General features: G+C 41.3%; 1 protein-coding gene across 1 annotated transcript in view; it reads right to left on the reverse strand.

The window, feature by feature from the left end:
• Positions 1-14,978, reverse strand: part of LOC145404652 (HEAT repeat-containing protein 5B) — a 41,024-nt gene that overhangs the window by 20,195 nt on the left and 5,851 nt on the right. Inside the window, exons 7-17 of the mRNA XM_080276176.1 lie at positions 14,296-14,545; positions 13,453-13,587; positions 11,278-11,458; positions 10,722-10,903; positions 10,137-10,255; positions 9,500-9,633; positions 4,627-4,736; positions 4,140-4,303; positions 3,648-3,830; positions 3,177-3,344; positions 253-534 (exon numbers count right to left, since the gene is read on the reverse strand). Of these exons, the coding sequence (XP_080132302.1) occupies positions 253-534; positions 3,177-3,344; positions 3,648-3,830; positions 4,140-4,303; positions 4,627-4,736; positions 9,500-9,633; positions 10,137-10,255; positions 10,722-10,903; positions 11,278-11,458; positions 13,453-13,587; positions 14,296-14,545 (1,908 nt within the window). The remainder of the gene's footprint in view (positions 1-252; positions 535-3,176; positions 3,345-3,647; positions 3,831-4,139; positions 4,304-4,626; positions 4,737-9,499; positions 9,634-10,136; positions 10,256-10,721; positions 10,904-11,277; positions 11,459-13,452; positions 13,588-14,295; positions 14,546-14,978) is intronic.

Raw genomic sequence — 14,978 nt, forward strand, 5'->3', positions numbered from 1 at the left:
ACACAGTCTTTCTTCTGAGAAATTTTTCCAGGTGGTGAGTCATTCTCGAGGTTTTATTGCAATCCCATAAATTGTTCCAGATATGCAGGCCCTGCATATCTGGAACAATTCATGAGATATCAAACTATTAAAAAATACAGACAGGCTGACTGAGACCCATCAGATACTTATAAACAAAACTGAAGCTTTGTCAACTATTAGTTCCACTTTACTTCAAAAACTGAAAGAAGTCCAGCAGAATACATAACTGACCTGAACTAAAGGGGATGTGGTGTCTTTAGCTAATGCAAGCAGGATACTGATAGAAGTGCTTAGGTGGTGGCCAGATCCCATGCCACCAACATAGCGGTGTAGGCAGCCCAGTGTCAGAGAGTGCCCTGTTCGGCTGACAGCATCACGGGCACTCTTCAGTTTGTCGAAGCTGTTCTGAGCCATCTCTGCAACAAAGCGTGGGTCCCCCACAACCTGAGCCATCCGTCCAATGGCTTCACCTGATGCACACCGCAGGGTTGAGTTGGGGTGAGTCAGACCTCCCTGGTAGGAAAAAATACACAATTACCGTATTTGCCAGTGTATAGGGCAACTCTTGACCCTCATTAAAAAATCCCCAGAAATGGGGGGTCGTCCTACACACTGGGTATAAAATCCTAACCTCTACATACTGTGGTTATGGGATCCATAGGCGTGATAGGGAACACTGCCAAACAGTCACCTTGAACCTTGTTTCCCTGAATATTGTACTTATACGGTCAAAAACTGTTGAAATTACTAACATCGTCATCAGACACAACTTGTTTTCTATATGAAGACAAACTTTTATTAAAAATATCTCCATGGATAAGGCCCTGAGGACATATGAAAGATGAGTAAACTGTTGAGCTCACACCATGGACACCATCGTGTGTTTCGCCTGGCTGGGTTGTTTACAAATTACCACCGAGTGCAGGGTTGCCAGATATGAAGCAAGGGTTATTACCAACAGTGATAAACAACAGTGACACTGCCATTATTCCTGGTGAATTAACTTCAGTCCTACAACCACTTGATATCTGTCTGAGTAAACCATTCAAAGACCAAGTGAGAAATGGAACGAGTGAATGATCAGTGGTAAAAAGTCGTATACAAGTGGTCGGAATATGCATGCTTCAAGTCAAGATGAGCTGTGATTTTATTATCAAGGCATGGAATGATATTTCTGTGGAAACAGTCATTAACTCTTTCAAGAAATGTGGAATATCCAGTTCAGTGTATGGCACAGAAAATGACATTTTGTGGGCAGATGAGGGAGAGGAAGCTGATGCCGAAGCTACGCTTCAGAATTCAGAGTCTGATCCTTACGATGAAAAACTGCACACTTTAACGCAGGATGAAGTTTATGAACTGATAATGTCAGATGTGGATGATACTGAATTTGAAGGTTTTTAATCACTGACAGTTATTGTGATGATTTTAATAAAATGTAACTTCCTTTAACCTATTTTATAAAATTCACAGTCACATGATATTAAGTTTTTAATAATCAATTATTAAATGTACAACCCATTTTGATATCAGAGGTGGCACATGCAGCCAAGGTAGCTTGTAAAACCCATGCAGAAGCCGGTTTAAAGTAAAACCTAACCAAAGGCTGTGTTGCTTGGCAACATGGTAATAGTATCACTTCACTGGTCAGTGGGAAGAGTAATGAAGAACTGAGGTTACTGGGGCAACAAGTTCCCAGTGTCTAAAGAGTTGGTACTCGTCTTATGCATAGAGTATACCTCTAAACCCACATTCTGAGTGGAAATATTGGGAATAGTCTTATACACAGGTTGGCCTTATACACCGGCATATACGGTAGTAAGATCTATCTATCTATCTATCTATTGCCAGACACCATAATCCCATAAGGGGTGGCCACTGTCTTTGAGTTATTTGTTTTACGGGGAGGGGCACTAAACCTCCACCAACCCACTTGCTGACACGTAGGATTTGGTTATATGGTTACCACCCACCGTTATAAATGGTTTCTTGACTTACAGGAAACCATTTGGCTTGTCACTCAATGTAAAGCCACCTGTAAAGGAAAGAAAAGCAATAAGAAATGACAGGAAAGATGGGGGAAACAGGAAGAGAGGAGGGCAGGCACAGAAAAAAAATAAAAAAATAAAAATAAAAATAAAGGCTAAGGAAGAAGTAGGCAGCACTACATCCAGTGAGTGGATGATGGTCACCACCATACAAGTATGAAATGCTGCATTTACCCACAGAGTACAGTACTAGGATTCAAAACACTAGTATGGGAGAGAACTTTCCCTTGCTATGCAGGAACTTCCATCAAGATAAAATCAAATTTAAGAACACAGATGTGGAGATCTCTCTGTTGCTTTTAACTCACACATTATAAATCAGTACTACAAAAACTCCTCTTAGATTACATTTATTTCACCGAACTGAATAAACATTTATCAGTTAAAGGTTGCTGGTTCTTTGAAATAGTGATAAGAAATAGGAATGTGTGCATGGAAATAAAAAAAGTCACTGCATGATAGTACTGTGATACCAACTCTAATGTACTGAGGTGAAGCTTGGACCTTGTTGGATGGACACAAATCAAGAGTGAGAGAAGTGGAGATGAGTTATTTGAGAGGAGTATGTGGAGATACATGGAGAGACAGACTGAAAAATGAGGAGTGAAGAAACGTTGTGGTGTGGATGTGGATGTGACAGAAAGCGTTAGGAGAAATACACTGATGTGGTTTGGCCATATGGAGAGGATGGAGAGAGACTAACAAGGAGAGTGTATGTGAGTGAGGAGGAGAGGGGGAAGGGGAGGCTAAGGATGAGATGGAGGGATGGAGTGAAAAGGTATATGAGAGTGGGGAAGTGTAAGCTGGGGGGGAGGGCTGTGAAACGGCAGCGGACAGGGCGACATGGAGGCGATTTGTTTGTGGCCATCCCTTATGGGATTAAGGCGTCTGGCAATAGACAGACGGACAGAGAGTGAATTCATAACCCTAATTTCTGCACACTAATAAGGGAAGTCTTACTAATATTCAAAGATAAAGAATAAATATCACAGCCACAATTTCCTTAAAATCAGACATTAATTACACTACTCATGGCTAATAAATACAAGCAGAGGAACAGCACTGCATCTTGGGTGGGGGGGGGAATACAATAAACACAGTACCTACCAAGAGTAAAGTAGTGGCAGCTTTCTTGACATCATCTTGACCAAAGGAAGCCTTGTTATCACTGAGCACCTTGAGGGCACTGAGAACAGCCGTAAAAATATTCATCTGGACTGCTTCTTGACGTTGGCTCTTGGACGCTCTAATCATATCACCAAATAAATTCAACATCTGCAAAAAAAATCATCGTTACAGTTCAAATGCAATTCTTCACCATTCTGACCTCTTTCTACCTAAGGATCAAGTGAGGTAGTGCCCAGAATGCAAATAGAGAGAAATCACAAAAGGAAGAGAACTATCACAGCATCCCCAATGAATGGGCTTGACAGTCAGTCACCCTGCATTCAAATTACCAAAATACTGGCTTACAGGCCTAACTATCAGCATCCTTGTATATTTCTGGGGGGTATTTTTTAATAGCTGCATTTCACATACAACTAATAGATTTACTCTCATCAACCATAAAATTCCCACCTTTAGTCTATGCTTATTAGCAACCAGGGGAAACATCTGTCCAAATAGCACCACCGAGGCATCAATGACAGCCACCCCCAGGGGCAATGGTCCAGGTATGGTCTCCCCTTCGGGCAATGGGCGGTAGAGGAAGGTTGGGTCATGTTCCAGGGCACCTGACCCACTTGCACTGTTGGCTTGCAGCTGGTCAAAGGAAGATATATTACAGTATTTCACACAAGGCTGAGAAACAGACACAAATGAGCAGTCAAGAATTTCAAAGCATTTTTTTACCAATGTAACCATTTTATTAATATCATAACATGATGACCCAAGAGAATGAAACTGCACTGGTTATGATAATGCAATGTTACATAATCTTTCATGCTGGCATGCTTCTTGAAATGAGTAACATCATTTGGCAGCAACAATAAAAAAATAATAATAACAATAATAGGTCCTAGTAATCACTCAGAGTAAAGTTTAAACAACATCAACAAATAATCTCCCTACCTGATCCTCAATTGACTTATGGTGAGTGTGCTGGAGCCATGAGCCAAGAATGACGGAATCATCGGCGTGACACATAGTACGCAGGAGAGATGTGGTGGTATTGGCTCCACTCTCTGCTAAAGTGAACTCACTCACCAGTAACTTCAGGATACTTGTGTAATGACCTAAAAGCAGATAGTCAATTAGCTTTTTTATTCACTCAATCGCAATTTAAAATTATAAATATCTGCAAATAATTTTCAATTGTATTCCTAGTACCTCTTCTCTTAATATTGTGAGAAATGTATTCCCTATACATGACAGATTTGTGAAAATACATTGAAGATCAAAGAAACTACTGTATTTAGGAGAGGAAAATGCACAATAGGATATTATTGGAAAATGATAAATTATAGTATGTTTTAAGCAAGTGTGAAAACAAACACTATTCATAAATCATCCTGGCAACAGCAATCAATTATTCATATGACACAAAAAACAGACTCACTCTCAAATGACTGTGGTGGAAGGAGTGAGAGGACCTGGTAAAGGCGTAGTCTGACCATGGCAGTGGCTGCCTTCAGGTGTTGCCCATACTGCTTCACTATGTGGGTGATGCTGAGGGTACCAAGTTTAAAACAATATTAAACATAACACCATATACAGTACATTGAATTTTATAATAACCATCACATCATAAATGTTCTCCCATTATCTAAAACATGCAAGAAATATCGTTAACCCCCACTGCGCTAATTCTTATCAACCCGATTACCTTCCCCGAGTCATTTTTTCGACTTTTTATTTTTAATATTAAGTAGATTATCATCAGATCGTGTGTTTCTAAGTTCGAACTCTTCATCATCCTCGTCTTTTTGTAATTCACGTCTCTTGCATTGGTGTGAAGATGGAGATAAGCCACCAGCACTCTGGTAGGTAGACGGGCTTGAATTTGAATTGTCACTCAGTGTGGAATCACCCATAGGCATAAGGAAGAAAGAATGAAGGAAAGACAGACAGAAAACAGAAGAGGGAGTGTAAAGTCACCCGCAGGCAGAAGGAAGAGGAATGAAGGATGGAAAGAAATACAGAAGAGGAGCAAGGAAAGAAGGAAGGTGGAGAAAAAGGGCAGACACCTGATAGCAGCACTGAGTGGGTGGATGATGAGCGCCCCCACCTACCACTTATTATCCCACCTACCACTTATTATTATTACTGATGATCAATGGATGGATGGAAAAAGTGAGGGGTATTTTTTCAGCCTACTAGAACTGGTTTATTTTTTAATCCTATTGCTACAGCCTGTTCCAACATAAAACCGAAACAGGGAACTAGACTGTAAATTTAATGTTTGTGTCCTAGCCTGGAGACATGTTTGGGTGCTTTCTTAGCCAGTTAGCTAAGGCATCAGCAGCATCTAATCCTGCGAAGCCCCAAGAGGAGCATAGGAGCCCAAGGCTAGGCAAGTTGGTCCTGACATTTAAGATGAGAGTGACCAGCCTCACTCATCCCTGAGTGGCATTATGTGAGAAATAAACCCCAACCAGCCTTGGATAGAAAGCTGCACGGGCTCAATCCGATTGGAGCAACTTAACTGTCCATCAAACCACCAGGTGCCATAATTTGATTACAGTATATGGTTACCACCCTGAGAAACAAATGGTTTCCTAGTATACTGGAAACCACTTGGCTTGTCACTCAGTGAAGAGTCACCCATAGACAGACGGAAGAAGAAAGAATGAAGCAAAGAAAGACAGAAAAGGAAGGAAGGAAAGACAGAAGAAAGAGAGGAAAGGGCCATCACCAGAGAGCTGCACTATATCAAGTGAATACATGGTAAGCACCCCAACCAACCACTATACTGTATATAAATAATGACTAAAATCTTTTTACTTTATTTTCACCATCATCATCCGGAGAATGAAAGACTGACTAAGAGGGTATATGTAGGTGAGGTGGAGGGAGGGAGAGGGAGAGGTAGACCGAGGATGAGGTGGAGGGATGGAGTTGAGAGGTATATGAGGGAGGGGGGGGTGAGTTGGGGGGAGGGTAGTCAAATGGTCGGTGACAGAGCGACTTGGAGGCGTTTTGTCTGCGCCCACCCTTTGCAGGATTAGGGCGTCGGGCTATAGATAGATAGATAGATCATCCGGACCTCCTCTCCCACCCTAGGGCAGGGTGAGAAGTAGCAAAGTCCAGACAGCCTAAGTCTGCCCAATCCAATGGGCCATGCTTCCGTTCACTCACCATTCAAGCCCCTGGAATCTTGGCTCTATCTGATACACTAAAAACATTCATCACACTCTGTAGCTTCACATAAACTTATCCGATAAAGTCAATCAGGACACTGTCAAGTTAAAAAGGGGTGCCAAATCCCTGATCATGCACTTCTTCTCACAACATTCATCCAGCCTGCTCGATCTCTTGTCAGTCCCCTAGCCTCCCTGACTCCCATACCTCTCTTCCTCACACACTCATCCACCATATCCCTCCATCTTCCCCTTGGCCTACCTTGCCTCCTCCCTCCTTCAAATTTGCTCAAATATACCATTTTCACCACTCTAATGTTATCCATTCTCTACACAGGACCATACCATCTCAGTACACTCTCTTCGATTCTGGTGGCCACAGACTTCCTCACTCCACATCTTTCACGAATCACATTATTTTGGATCCTATCCACTCTCTGTGCTCCACATACATTTCTCAGCAGTCCTATCTCCACCGTCATCACTCTTGACTTTTCATTTTCATGCCACACCATAGTCTCACATCCATATGTTGAAGTTGGAACTAACGCTTTCATGTAAGCCTCATGCAATTGCAACACTCAGGCCTCTGTTTCTTATCAAGGCCTTCAAAGCACCAGCTACTTTCCTTCCTTGAGTCATTCTACTTTCCAGTTCTTTTGCACATTTTCCCCTCTTTTCTATCACTGTACCCAGGTATTTGGACTCTCTCACCAATTCCAATCTCTTTCAATTCACTGTAACATCACACAGGGAGTAATCTTCTCTCTCAATAACCAACACTTTACTCATTTCTACATTTACTCTCAAGGCACGACATTCACAGACATCAGCATAACTTCGCACTAGTCTACCAACTTCTTGGCCAGTATTTGCAAGTAGTACTGCATACAACAAATTAGAGATATTCCATCCATCACCATTCATTACCAATGCCATCCTCCATTATTAGTGTTCTTACTTCTCTCATCACTCCATCCATATATATATATATATTAACCAACCATGGGGACATCACACAACCTTGTCCCATGCCCACGCCGATTGTGAACCATTCACTTAGATGCCCATTTACCCTTACACATGCTTCAAAACCATCATAAAAACTCTAGACAGCATCTAGCAGCTTACCATCTACACTATACTGTACATGTGCAAAACCTTCCACAATCCTTTCTCTGTCTACTTTGTCATATGCTTTTTCCAGATCCATGAATGCCATAAACACTTTATGGTCCTTTACACAAGCCTTCGCCACTATCTGTCTTACTGTAAATATTTGGCCCACACATCCTCTGCCACTCCTTGAGCCACCCTCTTCATCACTCACTACGACTTCTGATATGTCTCTTACTTTCTCTATAATAATTCTTCCATATACCTTCCCCACCACACTCAATAAACTTATGCCACGATAATTCTTGCACTCACTTCGCTCACCTTTATTTTTGTACAAGGATACAATCACAGCCTTTTTCCACTCTGCTGGCACAGTTTCGTTCATCCATGCCTTCTTACATATCTCCAACAAGCACTTCATTCTGCTCTCTCTACTACACTTAATCATCTCTGCATACACCACATCAACCCCAGCCGTTTTCCCATTTTTTGGCCGCTTCATAGCGTTCTTCACCTGCGCGAGTGTCACAATTCCTGGCATTGCATTCCTTCTCTGCACGCCCCCAAAACCAATCATGTTTACACTGGCCCTGCTCTCTCTTTTCACATTCATTAGGCTTTCAAAACATTCTTTCCATCTGGTCCTTACTTCATCCCCATGGGTTAATAATCTACCACTGACATCCTTTACATTTTCACATTTCTTTCCACTGTCACTTCCACATTTCCGCACTTCTTTCCAGAATAACTTCCTATTTTCAGAGTAATTTGTATTCATTTTTCTTCCCAGATCTTTATTTACCTCCTACTTTTTCCACTTCACTAGTCTCTTTATGTACTTCTTGCTCTCAATATATTCAGCTCTTATTTCAATTGAACCCCTGTCCTCTAACCACTCTAGCCACTTCTTCCTATTTTCCTCCACTCCTCTCTTAACCTCTTCACCCCACAATGCCATAACTTTCTTCTTTGTTATTACTCTTGCCACACCACACACTGCTTTAGCATTCCTAACTAAGCAATCCCTATATACATTCCACAGGCTGTCCAGCTCCATTTCATTCCAATTCACTGATTCTAACTCCTCCCCTACTTTGGTCCTGTATTCATCTGCCATTTCTTTGATCCTCAGCTTCTCGACTTTCAGTCTTTCTCCATGACTGCTCCAATCTCTCCTGGTCCACCTCACTCCTTTCAGCTTCATCTTGCACACAACAATTGTATGATCTGACAGACCTCCACATCATCCTCTCACAGCCCTCATATCAGCAATCATTCCCAGCATCGACCTCTCTATGAGCACGAAATCAATTAGGCTCCTTCCACCACGATCCCCATTCCCTCTATACCATGTATATTTATGTGATTCTTTGTGTATGAAATAGGGGTTAATGCACAACCTCCTTTCCTGGTACATACCGGTATCCTTCAGTCGCTTCCCATTATCATTTTCTCCTGGTACTCCATTACAATCCATTATGTCATACACAGGATCAGTACCTACTATTCAATTCATATCGTCCATTACGATCACTTTATAACTCCTGGGCATTTCTCCCACTGCTTCATCCAACTCATCCCAAAACCAGTCTTTCTCTCTCTCACTCCTGTCATCACACGGTGCATACGCTACACACCTCATTCATCAACAAAAAAACTCCTTCCTTGCATCTTCCTCCCCCATCCATGCCCAATCTTAACACATTTCACACCCTCCGACTCCTCCACTTCACACCCTTTCATCTTTGTTTCACACAATACGATCATGGCATATCTAGCACTCTTGAACACATTCACTTTAACTTGGTCTAATATTGCCTTTTTCCAATCTTGAATGCTAAGCTGTAGCTATGGATTAACACTATATTATGTTGCTAGTCACAAAGAAGTGTTATGGAAAGGATGAGGAGCCATTGTACCGCTTTTTTCTGTCACTGGGCTACAAAAATGTAAGGCACAATACAATAAAAATCTGGGCCAAATTAATGTGAAAAAAAACTACCATGTCTGCACCTGGACAGCATGAGGAGGGCAGCTTCAATAGGAAGGAGAAGCCTGCGTACAGTGTCCTCGGCAGCCAGCTCAGAGCAGTGCATCAGGAAACTGTGCATCGAGGCAAGGGCACCCGCTCGACCCTCCAAAGTTACCTGAGAAAATACACAATTTAGAACACATGAAAACCTGTTGTATCACAAACTCATAAGGAAACAGGAAGCATACAAGAGGGAAAGCTATCAACGGCATGCCCTACAAAAATCAGTGATAATCATTAACCCATAACTTCAGCAAACTCTGAACATGATAGTTAGCATCTATACTGTCTATTCAAAGGCTTATATAAGTACCGGTACTATAATCTCTAATGCCACAGATCCATCCATCCATCATCTAAACCTGTGTGAGAAGTGTAGGAGCCCAGGGTTAGGCAAGTTGGTCCTGGCATTTAAGATGAGAGTGACCAGCCACACTCATCCCTAAGTGGTATTATGTAAGTAATAAACCCCAACCAACCCAGATAACTTCAGCAAAAATTCTTCAGAGACCACTATTTAAAGGTAAAATAACTGGCATCTGCACTGTCTTTTACAAAGCTTCATCTTTCAAGCAGTGCACACTCTGACATCACCTCCAGGGAGAGGTTATAACCAACCTGCCACGTGAAAGCATCTCCTCTTGCTTTTTCACTTTCAATTTCTTTACTTGATCTTGGGAAAGAATTCTTCCACAACAGAAGCATTCGAGGAAGGAGACCTCGCACTACTCCAACACCTGCAACATAAGTAAGTTGTTAAAACTTTCATAACACAGTACTGGTATTATAGCAAAGTTTATCAAAGACATTCACAAGGTATACTACCCTATCATAACTGTAATTATGCATGTGTAATAAAACAATATACAGTACTATTACCACATTTCAAAGACAGAGAAATTTTTACCTTCAGTTTATCAGACTTCATGCAATGAACCTTATATCATCATCCCAGATCATATACAGTCTTCTGTCACATTTAATTCATTATCCAACACATATCAGTACTCTTAAACTTATTAAACCCTTCCATTACCTTACAGGTAGTGTATCTCTTTTCTCTACTTCACATCACAATCATCATTATCATCCATTTCCCAACTAAAAAGAGAATGAAGAAAAAGCCCACAAAACAAGGAGGGAGAAAGCATGCCTGGTGAAAGCCACACACTTCTTCAGGGAAACACAAACTGCTAGTCTTACCCAGTGTCATGATAGAGCCGATGATCAGCCAGCCAGCCTGAGTTCTGTGCAGTGAAAGTCGGGAGTTCTGGCTGGCTGATCGAAGCAACTCCTCAGCAATGTTGAAGAGCACTTTGCCTCGCATGTGTGGAATACCAAGTGGAGTCTTGTGCACACAGCCTACCAGAGCAGACACCACACAACTGCAACATACACATCAGTTACATGCCATATTAGATGATATCTGATTTAATACTTTGAGTCCATGTTAATGCTACTTCACTTAAATTTGTTTCATTATTGAGCTGCTAATACTTCACCTTCTACAATTCAAATAAAGTTGCTTATGATTCATTATAAAGCTTCTTATAAGTATGAAATAAGTGCTGTTTGTGCTCCAAACTTCTAGGTCACGAACCAGAAACATGTCTCACTTCAGGTTATTTCAGTTAAGGTGGCATTTTACCTGCACACACCCTAGATTTCAAGTGGGGATTTATTGTACACAATGCATATACTACAGTATTGCTGCTCATATATGACAGTACCAGAACTACCTATAATTAATCCTACCTACCTATAACCAGCAATGGCTTCAGGTGATGACTTCAGTGTGTCGAGGCGGTCACAGCAGCGGGTGATGAGGGGGTGAAGCTGTGAGGGGAGGGCCAGGCAGATGCAGCGCAGGCACCAGGCGGCACTCACACGAGCTGCACTGTTGGGATGCAGCAACACTGCCACCACAGCATCAACAAGGTCTGTTACATGCATCAAATGATAAAAATCTTCATCAGTAATATACTGTAGCTACAGGAATTCCTCATTATACTTTTATTTATTTTTTTCTTCCTTTTCATTATTATTATTATCATCATCATCACCATCATCATCCAGACCTTTTTCTTCAGCCTAAGGATCGAATGAGATAGGGCCCAGAGAGCAAGAAAAATCTAATAGGAAAATTAGCAAAGGCTGCTCAGTTAAATGGGTCACACTCACAATAACTCACCATTCAAGCCTCTGGACCTTGACTCCATCTCTGAGGCATAAAAATACATTCACACTTATACATGACTAGCATCATATTCTGTTAATCTCTTGCTACAACTCAGTATTCAAGACAGAGACAGGATTTTTAAATAAGTTACAGTGGACAAAAGGACAGTGCAGTACTACACCCTTCTTATTCTAACTTGGCCTACAACTGTCATTTCTCCATTCTGAATGCTGACTAACAACAGATTAACACTAAAATATTGTGCTTGTCATGAAGAAGTGCTATGGAAAAGATGTAGAGTTTAAGAATTGTCTTTTTCTGCTATTTACCTACATGAAATAAATTGAAAAAGTTAAAAAAATCTGGGCCAAGTTAAGGTAAAAAGGGTAAACCACAGGTCAATCCATCTATCTATTGCCAGACACCTTACTCCCGTACGGGGTGGCCACACACAAATCGCCGCCATGTCGCCCTGTCCCCCGCCATTTCACCGCCCTGCTCCCAACTCACACCCTCCTCTCTCATATACTGCTCCACTCCATCCCTCCATCTCATCCTTGGCCTCCCCCTCCCCCTTACCCCCTCCATTTCACTCACATACACTCTCCTCATCAGTCTCTCTCCCTCTATCCTCACCACATGGCCAAACCACCTCAGTGTGTTCCTCCTAACGCTTCCTATCACATCCACATCCAAACCACAACGTTCTTTTATATCCTCATTTGTCAGCCTGTCTCTCCATGTGACTCCACAGGCTCCTCTTAAATAACTCATTTCCACTGCTCTCACTCTTGACTTGTGCCCTTCCAACAACGTCCAAGCTTCACTTCCATACGTTAGAGTTGGTATCACAATACTGTCATGTAGTAACTTTTTCACTTCCATGCTCACTTCCCTGTTTCTTATCACTGCTTTCAAGGAACCGGCAACCTTTCTTCCTTGTTGTACCCTTTCAAGCACTTCACCTTCCAAACCTCCATCCTTACTCATCACCCCCCCCCAAGTACTTAAACGTACTCACATTTCCCATTTCCTAACCATCCAACCTCACTGTACATTCACTGACTTCACCTCTCTTAAAGACCATCACTTTACTCTTCCCTACATTCACTTTTAGATTCTGTTTCTTACACACTCTCCCAAACTTATCCACCAAGCTTTGCAGCTCCCCTTCGTCTTCACTCAACAACACAGTATCATCTACAAACAACAGTACCACAGGGAGCTTCTAAACACTACCCTCTCTCACTAGGGCCACTCCAACATCAACTGCCCTACCTTTTTTATTACCCCATCCATGTATAGATTGAACAACCACGGAGACATGACACATCCCTGTTTCAACCCAACCTTCAAACAGAAAAATTCCCTTAGTGCACCATCCACATGCACTGCAGCCTTAGCACCATCATACATACTCTTCACAGCATTCAACAACTTCCCACCTACTCCTTATATTCTTAATACTTTCCACAATCCTTGTCTATCCAGCCTGTCATATGCTGTCTCCAAATCCATGAAGGCCACATACAACTTCTTTCCCTTCTCTAGAAACTTTTCCACTGAAGATCTAAGAATGAATATCTGATCTACACAACCTCCTCCCTTCCTAAAACCTTCCTGTTCTTTTCCAACTAATTCCTCTGTTATTTCCCTACCTCTGTCAATAAGTATCCTACCATACACTTTTCCTATTACACTAAGAAGACAGAAGCCCCTACGATTACCACAGGTGCCAGCCTGAAATCAACATACTGAGGTGGGTGTCCAGGATGATGGCTGCTGAGGTGGTGCTGAGTGACTCCATAAGGCATCCTAGCTCCTGCAACAGACACACCAGTACATGCTGCCCTCCATCGCCACCATCCTTACTGCCCTCACCACTCACGTCTGTAGAGATTAGAATACACTCAACCTAAAAACATCTTTTTAATATAATTCTTGCAATCAGCTTATGATTTTATTCAACTTGGGAGACACTTTTCAAACAGGAGGGGTTTATATATGACCTTAATAAACCCTTACAATATGAGAGACCTTTCCTATGATGAATAATATTGTTTGGTAATGGCAAGAATTAATTAAATGGGGTATCAAACAGATTCAAACGGCTGTTACAATGCAACACAATATACCACTACTTATTTACTGTTTAATATCTTATCTACTTTTAACATTATATTATAATGTACCAGAAATACTTCTGCTAGAAAAGTAAAAAGAGCAAAGTATATAATATTATAAGTAATTCATCATCGTCATTATCATCCTAACCTTTTCTCCCACCTTAAGATGGGATGAGGAAGGATCCAGAGACAGGGGGAGAGAGAAAGTACAAAGTGAAAGTACAAAATTAATTTACATTACAAAACGACTGAATAGTTAACACCCTTAGTATTAAAACAATGCTATATCGTTTACTACCATCATATTCTTTCACTAGCTATGTCATATTTCAATGATATTATAATCATTACATGCTTCATAAGCACTAACCTTAATACTATACTTACCAAATGTGCCCATATGTTTTATTATTTTTCAAGGTGTTCTATTCACCACAAACATTATTAGCATGATCCTTATTACCATACTTACCCACTGTATTCATGTGTTTTATTATCAGTTGTGTTATCTCCTTGCATGCTGCTGTCTGTGCTTTTTCTCCGATCATGCGACCTAGTGTGGCCCTGAGAATGAAGTTGACACACTTGCGGGAGTACACAGCATCCACATGTGAGGTGGTGGCTTTGGGGCTGGCTACCACTTCCATCAGATGGGCAAGAAGGCAGGACATATGACGCTCTAACCACAGTGCTCCAAGCTCTTGCACGAAGACAACATAAGCCTGGACAGATAAAAAATGAGTCCATTTTACATAATCATAATATATACTGCCCTTTTGTACCATATATATTAATCTTTTATTTTCATTTAATTTTTTATCTGATCTTGGGCAAGGACTATTTTGTCCATTCCCCAAGACCCAGCAGGTCCAGCAGTCCTTGTCTTCATAGCACACCAACAAATGAAGTATCTAGAACAGAACTCTAGTGGTGGTGTGTGTATCAACTCACAGGATTTCTGCCTACCTACCAAAGGAATGAAACTGGGGAATTTCATGCAACAATGACAACAGCAAGGATATTTTCATGACGTCAATGAGCTTAAGGAGGAATACTGAAACTAGTTGCAACACAAATATCTCAATAATAGCTTTCCACATTACACAAAGATTCCAGTGCTTTAAAAAATATAAAACAAAAAATGCTATTACTGGT

This window comes from Coenobita brevimanus, chromosome 64, assembly GCF_032717465.1.
Source record: "Coenobita brevimanus isolate Jiangsu-jjx chromosome 64, ASM3271746v2, whole genome shotgun sequence".
NCBI lineage: Eukaryota > Metazoa > Arthropoda > Malacostraca > Decapoda > Coenobitidae > Coenobita > Coenobita brevimanus.